Source organism: Lactuca serriola, chromosome 2 (genome assembly GCF_051521515.1).
Source record: "Lactuca serriola cultivar US96UC23 chromosome 2, Lser_US96UC23_V15, whole genome shotgun sequence".
Classification (NCBI taxonomy): Eukaryota; Viridiplantae; Streptophyta; class Magnoliopsida; order Asterales; family Asteraceae; genus Lactuca; species Lactuca serriola.
Genome location: NC_136409.1, coordinates 186,420,913 through 186,436,993, shown reverse-complemented (window position 1 = coordinate 186,436,993; position 16,081 = coordinate 186,420,913). Strand labels below are relative to the sequence as shown.

General features: G+C 35.1%; 2 protein-coding genes, 1 long non-coding RNA gene and 1 pseudogene across 6 annotated transcripts; 2 read left to right on the top strand and 2 right to left on the bottom strand.

The window, feature by feature from the left end:
* The first annotated feature begins 2,518 nt into the window (after positions 1 to 2,518).
* LOC145087740 (phosphoglucan phosphatase LSF1, chloroplastic) lies at positions 2,519 to 5,321 on the top strand. The gene is made up of 7 exons (XM_079025782.1): positions 2,519 to 3,051; positions 3,170 to 3,276; positions 3,362 to 3,818; positions 3,886 to 4,079; positions 4,158 to 4,592; positions 4,681 to 4,825; positions 4,886 to 5,321. Exons 1-7 carry the CDS (start codon positions 2,731 to 2,733, stop codon positions 5,003 to 5,005), a joined length of 1,779 nt encoding a protein of 592 aa, XP_078881908.1. The 5' UTR covers positions 2,519 to 2,730; the 3' UTR covers positions 5,006 to 5,321.
* On the bottom strand, positions 5,296 to 9,159 carry LOC145087741 (protease Do-like 1, chloroplastic). 3 transcript variants are annotated; one of them, XM_079025786.1, is made up of 8 exons: positions 8,661 to 9,159; positions 8,247 to 8,369; positions 7,953 to 8,124; positions 7,767 to 7,804; positions 7,344 to 7,695; positions 7,124 to 7,258; positions 6,964 to 7,044; positions 5,296 to 5,610 (listed from the first exon to the last, which is right to left on the bottom strand). In XM_079025786.1, the coding sequence occupies exons 1-7, from the start codon at positions 9,059 to 9,061 to the stop codon at positions 6,967 to 6,969; spliced, it is 1,299 nt and encodes a 432-aa protein (XP_078881912.1). In that variant the 5' UTR covers positions 9,062 to 9,159; the 3' UTR covers positions 5,296 to 5,610; positions 6,964 to 6,966. The 3 variants fall into 3 exon arrangements, with proteins under 3 accessions (XP_078881912.1, XP_078881911.1, XP_078881910.1); XM_079025785.1 differs by lacking the exon at positions 5,296 to 5,610 and adding an exon at positions 6,706 to 6,853; XM_079025784.1 differs by lacking the exon at positions 5,296 to 5,610 and having other exon boundaries at positions 6,706 to 7,044.
* LOC145087742 (uncharacterized) lies at positions 8,315 to 9,042 on the top strand. Its single transcript, XR_013700866.1, has 2 exons — positions 8,315 to 8,422; positions 8,550 to 9,042. It is a non-coding gene; the product is annotated as an uncharacterized LOC145087742 (long non-coding RNA).
* A 1,278-nt stretch (positions 9,160 to 10,437) lies between the features above and the next one.
* LOC145087739 (protein KINESIN LIGHT CHAIN-RELATED 2 pseudogene) lies at positions 10,438 to 13,755 on the bottom strand (annotated as a pseudogene). Its single transcript, XR_013700865.1, has 2 exons — positions 13,405 to 13,755; positions 10,438 to 12,849 (listed from the first exon to the last, which is right to left on the bottom strand). The product of XR_013700865.1 is annotated as a protein KINESIN LIGHT CHAIN-RELATED 2 pseudogene (transcript).
* Between the last annotated feature and the right edge of the window lie 2,326 nt (positions 13,756 to 16,081).

Below are 16,081 nucleotides of genomic sequence, written 5' to 3'. Positions count from 1 at the left end.
TTGGAATGTTTTCATCTTTCATGAGAACTGTGTTTGAACGAAAGTGATAAAAGTTTCAAAGACAACAAAAAATTCTGATTTGTGTTTTAATGGATAAAACCATAAGAACCCAGAAAACTCATCAATAAAAATGCAATAATAATCATATCCATCTGTTGATGAGATAGGTGTCGACCCCCATAAGTCACAATGTACCAAATCAAGCACATATAAAGATCTCGGATCATTAATATGAAAAGGTAAACGCTTGCTCTTAGAAAGTTTACAAGATGAACAAATCCTAGGTTTTGATAACAAAGAAGAAAACAGATAAATGCCCTAACTTAAATCAGCAAGGAAGATCTTTGATCATTAAAAGTGAAATAATATCAAAAGCAACATGGCCTAATCTAGAATGCCTAACTTAAATCAGCAAGGAAGATCTTTGATCATTAAAAGTGAAATAATATCAAAAGCAACATGGCCTAATCTAGAATGCCTAAGTTCATATGAAGCATGAAGCTTGGAAGATCTTAAATCAGCAAGGAAGACTTTGTGACCATGCTCGAGTACATATAGCCCATTCCCACATTTGCCCTTTCCTAGAATTTCCTTTGTGACGCGGTTCTGAATGGCAAAAAAGGGTTAGAGAATAAAACATCCATCGGAGAGTCCACAGTTAGCTTGCTAATGGAAAGTAGATTTTTGGTGATGTGTGGGACAACAAGAACATTTGATAATTTGGTTGACAACCAAAACCGATTGGTTATGAATTTGTGTTAATGACTTGGTTCCATTATGGTACAATTTTGGTCACAACGTATGATGTGAAGTGGTAGAAGAACGACAAAGTGAGAGCATATTTTTTTATTGTTTATTTTTTCTTTATTTTATATATCTAATTATCTTTAAGTTGTATAGGACTATTATATTGGATTATACTTTAAACTAATCAGGTATTTGGCCTATTAAAATTCAAATGTGAGCTTTTGAAATCTTGATTTATGTATATATTTTTCCCTAAAATATTAAGTAGTTCACTTTAAAGTTTTATGATAGGTCACATTTTGTATTTATATATAACCTCTTAACAAAAAAAAAGAAAATATAGGTCAAGTGACCCACCTACAATATACATAGACTCCTCCCGAGTCAAGTTTAAGTCTTTTTATAAAAAACGATCATTGTGTCCACTAGGAGTGTTCGTTTGGATGGATCAGTTTGATCCGATCCAATCAAGTAAATCCAAATTGATTTCGGTTTTCAAAACATGAATCCGAATTGTCCAAACTAAATTCAAATCCGATCTGATCCGATCCAATTACAATTCGGTTGGATCGGTTTTTATAATTCGGTTTTCAAAACCGAAACATTTTAAAACGACATATAATTATAATATTATCCAACTTTACACAAGAAGCAAAAACAAATAATTTAGTTGTGATTTGAAATTTATAAACAACTAACAAAGATATATTATAGTTAAATATTTTATAGATATTGCATATTAATGTTTTTTTTATCGGATGAAACATTTTGAACCTATTTAAAAAAATAAATTACAAAATTAATAAATAACTATAGATATATATTATAAATAGATAAATAATAAATCTTTATTCGGTTTTTTTGGACTATTCGGTTCTTATTTTAAAAACCAAAACCAATCCGAAATCCAAAATAATAATTCGGTTTTGTTGAAAACCAATCCAAAAATCCGAATATCCGAACCAAATAGTCCAATCCAAATTGTCCAATTGAATAATTCGGTTTTATCCGAATAGTGTACAGTCCTAGTGTCCACCTCTAGTAGTTGTATAACTTGCACACCTTATGGGTCGGAAGTGAGTGAAACAAATAATACACTAGACAAAAATTTTGTAAAACAACTTTACAAATGTCGAGAGACGATACACTATCAAACGCTGGACAAGGTTACTTTTGAAATGGCTCACATATGGTTTCAAGGTGTAATCCAAAAGTAAACCATATATAATTAGAATCGAGATGTCCAGAGACAAAAATCATAAATTTGAGATGTTGAAAAATAATTTACCATATTGAAACATTGTACTGAATTTGAGTGCCTTCGAATTTTCATTCGCGTGATTCACCACCCAAAACGACATCCAACTTTGGCCCTTCTTGTTAGCATGATTTTTTTCCCCTACTTTTAAGTAGAGTGGCTTACAAAGTTACAATTACATATGTCTAACTTTACAAATTTTGGGCTTTTGCCAACATGGGCCTAAGGATTAAGGAGAAATTTTATATGGATGTTCGAAAGGCCTAATCTTAGAAAGGCCGAATTTTATTTTCAAAACTTCAAACCGGTTCATAATATAGTCGAAAACGAAAAGAACTATCGAGCTCAACCACAAACTTTTGACTTTTCAAGTAATCAGTAATCACTTTACGGTTTACTCGCGTGGCAACAAAAAGAAAAGTTAAAGTGACACACGTGGAGGCGGGTCCCATCGCAGCTAACGTGGTGTAAATCCCGCAAAAAGGTCAAAGGTTGACTGACTATGTGGCTTCTCTTTCCCGAATTATCCAGCCAGCTTACATGATTTCACCTGCACCGAGGACACCACTCTGCTCCAATCTCAATAAACCCCATTACCCCATACCATTACCATCCAATCCTCTGTATACACCCACTTTGATTTCTTCAAACTATTGGCATTCGATCTTGTTACGATCATACTAAAACCCTACCGCAATTCCTCACATACCATTAATTAATCTCCGATGTCTCTGCTTCAAGTTTCGAATTACGGTGTTTTCTGCCAATCTCCGTGTCTGAGAAACTTCTCATCGAGTCACACTTCAATGTGCTCTTCGTTTTGGGGGAAAGAGTTTTGTTTGATCAATGGAGTTGGAATTTCGGAGAAGTTACAAAGAGTAGGTTCAGGAGGACGAGGATTTAGGGTTTTTGCGATGTCTGCATCGACGAATTCCAGATTTAAGATGAATTTGAATGAGTATATGGTTACGTTAGAGAAACCGCTTGGGATTCGTTTCGCTCTGTCCTTGGACGGCAAGATCTTAGTTCATTCCATGAAGAAAGGGGTTCGTATTTTTCTCACTTAATCTGCAACAATTTTCAAATTTAATGTGGTTTCATAGGTAACTTTTCGATTTCGCCATTTTTACTGCATTTTTTAAAGATGTATCGATTCTTCTGTAGGGGAATGCTGAGAAATCGAGAATAATTATGGTGGGTGACACTCTGAAGAAGGCAAGCGCATCTCCTGGTGGCAGTCTTATTGAGATTAAGGACTTCAGCGATGCAGAGTATTTTCATATACCTTTACCGCCATATCTTAATCAGCTTTCCATCTCTTCTGATCTATTAAAATATCTGGTTTCATCCTTGCAGGAAGATGATGTTAGAGAAATCCGGACTTTGTAGTCTTGTTCTGGAAAGACCTTTCTCTCCTTTCCCAATTCAACATCTGCATCACAAAAGCGATCTAGATGTCCAATTTAACAGAGGTCGTGTTCCTATTGCCACTTGGAACAAATCAATACTCACATCAAGTTTAAGAACATCTTTCGAGGGCAACGGGAATTCAGGGTTTATCATGTTCACCCCAAGATTTTCCACACCAAAAGGATGGAATCTTTTAATCAACCAAAACGGACAACCACGTGCAAGAACACGCAAAAATATTCCCGATGAACCATTTACCCAACTAGTCACCATTTTCTCTGAAGAAGGATCTGGAGATGACTGGTCACATGGTGGCTTCCCACTTGAGGAATATATCAAAGCGTTAGATCGTTCTAAAGGAGAAATTTACTATGATCATTCTCTTGGTATGCGTTATAGCAAGGTCAGAATTCAGATCTCCACAATCAACTTGATTCATAAATTACACTGATAGACTTGTTATCCTACAGATTACAGATCAAATGTATGTGGGGTCATGCATACAAACAGAATCTGATATAGAGACTTTAGCTAATGTCTCCGGAGTCACTGCTGTACTAAACTTTCAAGGTGGAGTTGAAGCAGACAATTGGGAAATCAATTCAAAAGCAATCAACGAATCATGTCAACAGTATAATATCCTCATGATCAACTATCCAATAAGGTAAAATCCAAGTTGTACTATTTCCTTGGGGGCAAATTTGTTTTTCCACTGCTTTTTCTAATCATTTTTTTTTTACAGGGAAGGAGACTCGTTTGATATGAGGAGCAAACTTCCGTTTTGTGTGGGGCTTCTTTTACGGTTGCTGAAAAAGAACCATTGTGTTTATGTGACTTGCACGAATGGGTTTGACCGGTCTCCTGCTTGTGTGATTGCATATCTTCATTGGATGACTGATACTTCACTTCATGCAGCTTACAATTATGTATCTGGATTGCACACGTGTCGACCTGATAGAGCAGCAATTGCATGGGCAACATGGGATTTGATAGCTATGGTGGAAAATGGGAAACATGAGGGCCCCGCTACCCATTCTGTCACGTTTGTGTGGAATGGACATGAGGGAGAGAATGTGGAATTAATTGGAGATTTCACCGGGAATTGGAAAGAACCAGTTAAAGCAATACATAAAGGTGGGCCACGATATGAAGCTGAAGTTCGACTCGCACAAGGGAAGTAAGTTTTAGCATTCTAATTTTAATTTATGTTGACTATTTTGGTCAAACTATGTGATGTGACTAACTTATTTGATGAGATGTTTCAGGTATTATTACAAGTTTATAGTGAATGGGGATTGGAGGCATTCAACAACTTCACCTACAGAAAGGGATGATAGGGGGAATGTTAATAATATACTTGAGGTTGGTGACGTGGCAAGTGTGAGGCCTTCTATTCAACATCCAAAGAAGGTATACATGAAATATATTTTTAGGGTAAGACATAACATACTGACATTGTATTTGTTTTAGGATGCGAATATTGTGAAAGTGATTGAGAGGGCATTGACAGAAAATGAGCGGTTTATGTTAGCAAAAGCAGCTCGATGTGTTGCATTCTCTGTGTGTCCTATAAGACTGGCTCCCAAATAGTTGCATATCAATCATACCATACATACAAATACAATGGCTTTGAAACAAGATATCATTTTCATTGCCATCTAACAAATTTTACTTGTGGAGTCTGCTATGAATCTGCTCAAGTGTGACACTAATGAAGAATACTGTTTGAAGCTTAACAAGTTTCAAGATGATGGGATCTTTGGCATTCCGGCATTGGGCATCTGGTTGGTAATTTCTTTCTTTTTGTTATTTTGTCAATTGATATAATAATTTGATACATATACATAGATACATACTTGCTACACATGTATACATTGCAATTATCTGTAAATAAATTATTCCTATACATTAAGATTGTAGATGACAATGGCATGCACGATGTGTACTTGTAAGATGCCCATATCCCCGAGTCATACATAGTATACACACACTTCACTAAATACCCTAGTTCTCACAAAATAAAATTGTCTCTGTCTCGCACACAAAAGTCTATTTCTATCTACCCATATTCACTGAATATGCAACTTCCAGAAAAGCGAAGGAACACCGACAATCCCCTACATAGATATACCCATTACAAGTTGACTCAATTTACTCTTCGATCTCTCTTAGTATCCCAAGATCCAAATATAGCCCTTTTATACACCATACACAAACAAGTATTAAGAACCTATTGCAATCATTTAACAAAAATCAAGACCAAATGCTAAAACTCAAAATCGTTGAATAGGTTTACCATATAACCATATGGCCATTATGGTGCGGCTCACATACTACAGTACAAACCGAACATTCAACAAACTGTTTGGCGGTAAGTTTGTTTAGTTAATAAATGAACGGACATCAGTAATAGAAAGATAAAAAATGGAACAGCTAAATACGAGCAACATATGAAAAATGTTGACAGTCAACTTTTATGGTCTTGATTTGGATGTTCATGTTCATATATATATATATATATATATATATATATATATATATATATATATATATATATATATATCCACTTATGTTGTTTTAAAATTGTTCGTTTAGCACCTTAATGAACATAAACAAGGTAATTAGTTAAATGAACAAAGATAAACAATAAAATCCATCCATTTATATGTTTGTTGTTTATTCGTTTGTTTAGTCAACTTAATTGAGCAAATATAAACAAATCATTGTTCACAAATCATTGTTCATGTTCATTTAGTTTTTTTATAGCCCTGGTCTTTGGAGATTTAATAACACCCAAAATAACGTTAATATACTCATGATCAATCCATTGACATACCATCTGGATTGGAGTTTCAAAATAACTTATTGACTTGTTGGCTTTTTAAGTAGTCAATATATAGTTCATTTACAAAAGCGCTGAATATAGTTTACATCCGTTCCCTTCATCAACTCAATCCCCATCAAGTTTTTGCCCTCTTTGGTTACTTTACACTTTACATATATAAGGATTTGTTTTTTTGCCAAACACTCCAAAAAGTGTTTCTCACCTTATTGTGTTTTGCCATCGCATATATTTGCTACCGCACAAGCAGATAACTGTTTTTTTTTTTTTTTTTTTTTTTTGTTTTTTTTTCAAACTCAAATCCAAACACCACCTTATAGAGTTATACTAATTAACTTCCTCCTTAACACTTTAATTATAACAATCAAAATAAAGTAGTCCCGACAAGCATAAAATTCCTATTCTCATCAAAGTTTGAAATTCAAGGACAATCAAGATAAATAGCAACTTCTTCAAAGATTTTCACCATACCTTAAAGTACAGATGATGCATTCTCTTTTTCTCAATTTGGCGACTTCCTTACAAATGTTTTACGATTACAACAGAAACAAATAGATGCAGATGGTGATTTTCTTATTCTACTTCAGATTCAAAACCTATATGACATCCCATCTAAGATTAGTTATTATTTGCAGTTTTTACATCAATCATGATTCCAATCTCCCAACAACTAGCAAACATACAATAAATTCAACATTAAACTGACCTCTTATGTTTCATCAGGCTTTGGTTCAAGCATAACAGGAATCTTCTCCACATGATCACCACGCAGCACCTCAACAGTCACCTGAAACCATCCACAAACAACTTCCAATTACATCTTTAACATACTGAAAAGGACCTTACAAAATTCACCATGAACTTACCTTCTCACCCACTTTGCATTGGTCAAGAATTCTGTATAAATCACTCCCATTAGCAACCTTTTTCCCATTTACAGATGTTATTATATCACCCAATACAAGTCTCCCATACGCATCACGTTTTGTTGATACAATACCCTGAACAAACTCAAATTCAAATTATTAAGTTTTGGAAGCAAAAGTGAAAGTGAGATAATTAATAAGAACACAACCACAAAATTACCGCTTTTCCAGCTGGGCCATTTGGAGGAGCATCCAAGACAAGCACTCCACTTACTCCTAGCTGTTCCACTGATTGCTCAGGTGCAAACTTTATCCCTAAAATTGGTCGTGTAACTTTCCCAAATTGCACCAACTGGTCAACAATTCCACCTACTGTGTCAACCGGAATGGAAAACCCAACACCAGAGGATGCACCAGATGGAGAGTATATGGCTGTGTTTACACCAATAAGGCTGCCTGAGCTATCAAGAAGTGGCCCTCCACTGTTTCCAGGGTTGATTGCAGCATCTGTCTGAATTACATCTTGGATTGGCCGCCCAGTTGCTGCAGAGCTTATTTCTCTCCTTAGCCCACTATAAATGTATAAGGATCAAATTCCAAACATGTTTCTTTAAAAACTAGGTCTTTTGAGCTAATTTCATACCTGATGACACCAGTTGTAAGTGTGTGATCAAGCCCAAACTGCAGTGGGATAACATGTTATGGAGATAGATATTAGCAGAAAACACACAACATACACATACATTCATTCATATATATATATATATATATATATATATATATATATATATATATATATATATATATATATATATATATATATACTCACAGGGTTTCCAATTGCAAAAACTTTTTGCCCAACAAGCAAGTCAGCTGACACACCAACTGGGATTGGTCTCAATTTGTCTTTTGGTGCATCGATAGACAATACAGCAACATCTTTATCTTGATCAAAACCAACAACTTTTGCATCATAAGTGGTTTGATCAGCGAGAGTTACTCTGAACAAACATACATCAGTTCAATCTTAGCAGATAAAAGTTATGGATTCATAGACATTTCATAGGGAAGATAATCAATCAGTTCATAGTTCAACATAATGGAAATACCAAAAGCAACAAACCTGAGATCGGATGCACCGCGTATAACATGATAATTTGTGACAACGTGACCGTTTTTATCCCAAACAAACCCTGATCCAGATCCTTGAGGCACCTCCAACACATCCAGAGTAAACGCATCCTGCCTAAACCACATAATATCAATCTCAGTTGATTCCACGAAATCAACAAGCCAAATGTAAGCAATTAAGCGTCATAAGTTCATAACCTGTATAGCTTTTTCTAATGATCTCATGAAATGAGCATTAAAATTAAAAAAATATGTGCAAACGAGTTGGATCATTTACGGTTATACTATACTACAGAAAAAAATTGTGCTCAATACTTCGATTATATCACTCTGCATCAAATCCAGCAAACACAATGAAGGACACAAAGCAAATATCCATCGAAATCGGAGAAAGTAAGCTAAATACCTGGAAGCTAAATTGGTAATGTAGACAACAGAAGGAGTATTCTCCTGGAAAAGACGAACAGTGGCGAGCTCATCCGTCTGCAACTTCCTAGGTGTAGCGACAACGAAAGCAGCAGCTGAGTCCACATCGGTGACGAAAACAGAGGCGGAAAGAGCTACGGAAGTGCAAATCACGAAGCACGAGTTCAGAAATTTGTCCAAGGAGGATCTGTGGGTAGATTCCGGCGTCGGAGAGTAGGTGGGGTGAGAAGGTTCGCGAAGAGAAGAAGCCACGAGGCAGGAGGTATGCCTATAGCTATTGGGTGTGCGAAGAGAGAGGGTTCTAGAAAGAGAAGATATGGTGGAATTATGGGAAGGAAGAGAAGAGAAGGCGCATGTGGAAAGAAGTGAATAGGCAGCCATTGTTACTCCGTGTGCTTACACAGTCAGTCAGTCACCGGTCACCGCTTTCTCGTTTTCTGTTGGATCATTTTATTTTAGTATTTCTTTTCCACATTGCTTTTATGTTTCTTTTATCAAAGTTCAAACCAAATGATTAGAATATTTTTCATATTTAACAAACTTATTTTTTCGTAAATTATTATATTATTATCTTGTATTGTCTTTTTTTTAGTTCATTACTTATTTTTGAAACAAAATTATGAAAAAGGTCAATGAGAAACATATATAAAGTTAATAAAAAATAAAAAATAAGTATATAACATCATGCTTCTATTTCACTAGTTCATTACAATTTGTAAGCCGAAAATCAAAACTATCGATTATTTAACTTTTCAAAATAAAAAATCAACTCATTTGGTTCGATTTATGTTGTCCCTAAAGACTAAACTGTGCCACATGACCCCTAACATCTTTATGTCACTTTAGTTAAATTATTTTTGTTTAAAATTAGTGTTTCAAAACATAATGTAAGTAATTTTAGTGTAATCGATTTGTTTGGTGTGATTAAGTTCGAGATATGTTGAGCTCAATTTTTGTGACATTGCGAGTTTAGGAGCTGCAGAGTGCATTTTCTTATAAACTAATTTGATCTTAAGAGTACACTGGTTCAAGGGCTACGTGTCAGCAGACAGAATCGGATATTATTGGTTCGAGAACTGGAAAACTAAAGGGCGTATATTAGCAAGCTTTCCCAACCATGTTACTTACTTGGAACAAATTAGAACAAATTATTCTCCTTGGATTGCTTAGGGCAGAAGCAATCCATGGACATGATCATTCACGGAACAATTGTTTTAGCTTCATTAGAGGAGTAATGAAGTTTCTATGTGTTGGAGGGTCATAAGTCCAAGGGAGAACTGAGGTGTCATGGAAGGATGTTTTCGGGTCGCCAAGCATGGATATAGAGAGGTGGGTGATGATGAAATCAAAGATAAAAAAAAGATATGTAAAAGGACTTGTGTCCGTATAGCTATGAAGATTGAAGTCCCTTTTAATTTGGTTGTGGAAGAGATTTAGTAGAAGGGAAGAGGAAGAGCAAATGGGATGACAGATGTGATTACTGCCATGCATGGTGATTGTAGTAGTAACAATATATGTTTAGATGGTGATCTTTTTTGCCATAGGATGCTTTCCAGAGAGAGATCTTAATTGTTAGTTTAATGTAAATTCTGTATGTGAAAACTAGAGACAGTTTTGTAGTCAACTAAGTGATGTATCCCAAATCGATTAGAATATTATTATTTGCTTGTTAATGCATTTGATAATTATCTGGATCACATAAAAAGGACACATGAATCAATGTGTAGAAACCCAAGTTGTAGAACACGCTCTAAAGATTAAAAAGTGAAAGGAGTTAAATTTATTCTACAGACTCAAATTAGTACAACAAACTTACAATCTTGTGTTACTGTATTTAAATCAACTTCATCCCATGAGCAACTTTCAACAATAAAGATTGAAAAGTGAACCATTTCTGCTACCCTTGAGATGTCATTGATACAATTAAAAGGCTCTCCATAGCCATAGCCTAAACAACCCCAGATATACAAAAAACGAAGCATCTGCATATATGCACATGGGAATTTCATACATTTGGATCAATATGTGGATTGGTTTTTAAATAAATTAAGAGAGATACTCGACTAATTTAACCCTCAAGTAGAAATTCAAGCGACAAAGACTTCTTGCTTCGGTCCCTGCGTGCATCTTTTAACAATTGGGCCAGCCGTCGTTTCTCATCATCAACGTCCGAACTCGCTGTTCCCAGTTTCTCCTCTCTCATCCCCACAACATATTCCAATATCTCAATTGCATCTTCCCATCTACCCATTGCATCATAAGTTCCGGCCAGATTACTGTAAACGCCGAGTGTCTCCGGATGATGAGGACCATATTCCACCTCCAAAACTCCCTTTGCTTCTTCAAATAAATCCGCAGCTTCATCCAACAATTCAATCTGGACACAAGCTAATCCCATCTGATTCAAAACACTACCAAATAAAGCCGATTTCTTCTCCGCCACCACTCTCAGCTTCGAAACCGCGATCTTGAAGTAATCATACGAATCGTTGTAAAGCCGCATCATGTAATACAAAACCCCCATCTGAGCTTCAACTCCGGCGATGGTGCTCAATTGACCTTGAACCTTCCCGAAAACTTTCAGCGCCTTCTTCAGAAGGTTAATCGCTGGACCAAGTTCATTCATCGATTCATAAATCGCAGAAACTTCGATAAACCCATTAGCGATTTCATCGTTAGGGCTCCCCGGCATCGGTTTCTCGTAAATTCGTAACGCATTTCCACAGTAAGATTTCGACTCCCGAAACTTTCCCATTTTGTTGTAAAGCTCAGCCAAACGAACGAAAACGGAAGCAACAGATGGATGATTGTCACCTTTTGTCGACTTGAACACATTCAGCGCTTTCTGATACGCGAAAACAGCTTCATCATAACGAGCTAACGATAAATACGCGTCACCGATACACACGTCAATGGCGGCAACATCGGCGTCTTGACCGGCGGCTGACATGGTGATGCTGGCCAACACGTAATGTTCAAGTGCAGCTTCGTATTCTCCTTTGGCATCACAAACAAGACCAATAAGTCTCCTATCTGCTGCTTCTTCTACAGAAGCAGTTGTCCCATTTGCTTTGTGAATGTCAAGAGCCATTTCGCATAGTTTCTTGGCTTCATCGAATTCCAAAGCTTGAATATGAGCTTCGGCTACATACCTGCATGTCTCTCCAAATCTTGGATCTGTTACACCTAAAACTTGTCTTTGGATTCCTAAACCATTTGTGTAACATAATATGGAATTTTCGATGTATCCAAGCATTGCATATGTATCGCCTAACTGCATACACCCCGCAAACTTGGCTAGCGAGTTATTTTGGCCTTCACCCATACTTGGAATCTCGATAGAACGTTCTAGAAGAGGAATTGCATTAAAATATTGGCCTAAACTACAATACAATGCTGCTACGATGTGTAAACATAGAACATATTCCAAATTGGGTTTCTGAGATCTATTGGTTTCAAATGCTCTCATTGCTCTTATACCCAATTCCAAAGCTTTCTTTGGATTCTCCCCTGCTGACAACAATTCTCTGGTTTGTTTAAGCAAGTAAGGCCCTAAGAATGCCGGATCTTCTTTCCCGGTTGGTGGTGTTTGGGTGGGAGCAATGGGGCTCTTTTCGACTTTTCTTGGGCTTGCGAGAGGTAGAGGGAGGTTGTTTTCGTGGAAAGACTTGCTCCTTATTTTTGGCTTTGGGATTCTTGGAGATCTTGGAGAAGATACAGTACTTGTTACACTTTTTGTACTTGGAGAACGATTCAATGTCTTCATGACCTTGCTTTCAACATTATTAACTATAGACTTTTTGGTGGTAGGCTTAGTGTCTCCTCCAGTACGACAGCGTAGCTCTGGTTTATTGATTTTTGGTTCTGGAGTAGTAGCATATGATGATACGCTGGAAAGTCTTGGAGGAGAGTGGTTGAAGCTTTGCACATCAAAGGCATCAAGATACAACTGCTCATAAGTGTCGGGAGCTAGAGGACTGGCTTTGTCTAAGTCGATGATGTTGTTGTCAAGCTCTTGTGTGCTCAATGGGCTTCCCGGAGGATTGATTAGGAAAAGGTCTTTATGGGCCAACAAGGGGTGAGATGACCCTGTTTGTACGCTAAGTTCCGCCATTTTTATTCCTTAATGGCTTAGTTAGATGCGATTTGCCCCAAGAGTACTCTTGTTTCTGCATACGTACGAAAAGGAACCACATTAATCAACCTAATTAAACCTTCTTAAATATTCAGTTGACATTACATACAATATACAAGAACCAAAATACAGGTATTGAAATTTGAACAAGATAATTGTCTAAATGTGGTGCAGATAATTGCAAACTATGAATTCAATTCGTAACGACGATCATGCAGTTTTTTTGTATAAATGTAAATGTCAAAGATCGATCACAATTCACAACTTATAAGCACATATAGCCATGCACCCATGTTTATTGTGAAATTGAAATCTCGCAACTTCTAGAAACAAAGTGTTAATTATTTCTCGTTTTGAAAACACTACGAACAGAATCATAGCAATCGAATAAATATTTTGTATGATTATATATCGACATCAAGAATCAAAATCAAAACTATGTATGATCGAAGAGATAAACCAATCTATTAAAAAATCTGAAAACTCCAGCATGTTTAACCTAAGTTTGGGAATCGATAGAAATGTAACAACGTGGAAAGGAATCAATAACATTACAAACTCAAAAAGTGACAAGAATTTGATTACGTACCTTGATATTTCACCTAAATAACAATCCAATCTCCTTTGTATATGATTAATGCTATCAAAGACAATTAACAGATAACAAGCAACATAAAACACACGACTCCTTTTTATCTCTCTTTATACATGCATAAAAAGAGAGAGAAAAGGAGAAGCTAATTAATTGAGGAACTCGAAGGCAGAAAAGGTGGTCAATAAGAAATTAAAAAAGAGAAAAAAAAATCTGGAAATGTGGAGAATTGGTATGTTAAATATAGACAACAATGGCAGTGTGGAAGAGATGAGAGAGGAGGGATGTTTGAAGACGACTAATCTCCACACAACCACCGCCCCCCCTCCCCAACCGTGCACAACCACTCCTCTCTCTCCCTCCCTTTATTTATTTCTTAATCGCTTTTCTTCGGTTATTATTTCATGGGGGATTATTTTTTATACATGTATTTCCCTTTTACTAACATTTCTTTTAATTTTATAAATATAAATACCAGACCGTTGATTACAGATGCAAAAAAGGTCAGATAACAAAATTACATGAAGAAGTGGACGAATGAGATTGGTTGAGATGGATCTTAACTTTTGAAAGATAAAATTCAAACATCAAGTATTTCTATAAGGTGCTGTTTGTTTTTTCGAAATGAAAATTCATGAAATCTGCGGACCACCTCTGCAATCCTCTGTAGCAGAAGAGGTGGAACAAACGGCTGCAGCCTATAATAAGAAGTATGTTTGTTTTTTAATATCTGTAGACTGCTGCAGTAAACTGAAATTTAAATAAACTAATTTTATAAACTGAAAATAGTTCTCAACACCGAAATTTAATAATTCTAGTTTTAAAACATTGAAATAATAATAAAAAGAACATGTAAAAAAACAAAAATATAAAACTTTTTTTTTAAAAAAAACTTTAAAAAATGTAAAAGAAGCTAATAGTTTTATTCTAGAAAAAAAAACTAATTTTAAAAAACATTAAAAAAGAAAATAATAAAAAAAATTAAGAAAGTATTGCAAACATTGTCTACAAAGTTCGTAAAAAATTACACACGTTAAAAAAGATACAACTGAAATTGAAAATATTATTAATAAAACGGTAAAAAAAATTAAAAAAATCATGTTAAAAAAATCGTGGAAATTATAAAAATAAATTGTGTCACATCCGTAAATAAAAATTTAAGAAAGTCAAAGTTAAAAAAAAATTAAAAAAAAAAGTTATACAAAAATTCTTAAAAAAACACTTAGAAAAAATGAAAGCTGAAGAGGTTAGAAGAGGCAAATTAAGTGCTGCGTCACGCAGCACACGCGCAGAGGTTTTGTAGTCTGAATTCTTCCAAAAAACAAACTGCTGCGAGAGGGAAAGTGTTGCGCGTGTGCTGCGCCGCGCAGCAATAAGTGGTTTGAAGAGGTTTTTATAGAAAAACAAACAACACCTAAGAGTCGGGTGGAGAAGGTTCACAACAAAAAAGTCACTATTAGCGACAACAAAAATAGTCACATTTAATTACAAAAATCGTCAATAAAGGTATTATTGTTGCAATGCGCCACCGCAATTATCGCGTAGCTAATACTCAAAAAATCGTCGCTATCAGCGTCGTATCTAATAATCGGCATCGCTACAAGCCAATGTCATTGCAAAAAAGGACGTCCCTAACAACTTTTCGGTGACCGGCCAAAGTTATTCCGGAAAAGCTTCCTGGAGTTGATTGTCGCCGCAATTGATTACAGGCGTCGCTAAGCAGTCGCCGCTAATGATTCTTTTAATAAAATTTATATTTTATTTTGTTTTATATCATAAAAATATAGAATTTACACAAATACAAAAATCATGATCTAGAAATCTGCATTACATAAAACATCACAATAATATAAACAAAATATACTACATTACATAAACAATCTAATAAAAATGGAATACTAGTCGATCTGATCCATAATCTAATCTTACATACTTATAAAGCTTGCATTTTCCTTTGATTGTCATGCATTTGAAACCCCCCACAATAATTTGCTAAAACCTCATGCATTTGAAACCCCCAAACCTTTTCACCTTCTTAATAATTAATCACACATAATCAATGGTAATTCATATGAGATAATATTTGCTAAAACCTCATGCATTTGTATGGTACTAAAACATGTTTGAGTTTTTGGGTTTTAGACTTTAGTAAATGGGTAATCTGTTTGATACGTTGGATTTGAAGCTATCTTATTCGAATTACCCAAAACAAGAGATAAATTAATAATATATGATCATGCATGTTTTGTACAAACCCCAATCAAAATACAATATATCATGATCATACAATTAAATATCTTTTATTCCATTTTTGGCTTTATAACAAAAGTTTGTTTACGTGGCGAAGAAAGAAAACTTGAAGATGAATATTTAGGTTGGATGTTTATATAAGATTTGTTTTAAATATATAATATAGATATAAATACACAAATGTATGTCAAATACAACACAACACAAATTTAATGTTATAAACTACAATATAACTCAGAGTGGTTTTCCAAATATAATGTTTATACTATAATATAATATATTAGAAGAATACCATATAGTAGACGAATCCCACATGTTGTGCAGAAATTTAGTTGCATAGATAATATATTATAATTATATTTCATTTAAAATATGTTAGGGTCATTTGGTTATTACATTGTTGTATTAGACACTATAGTCTCAT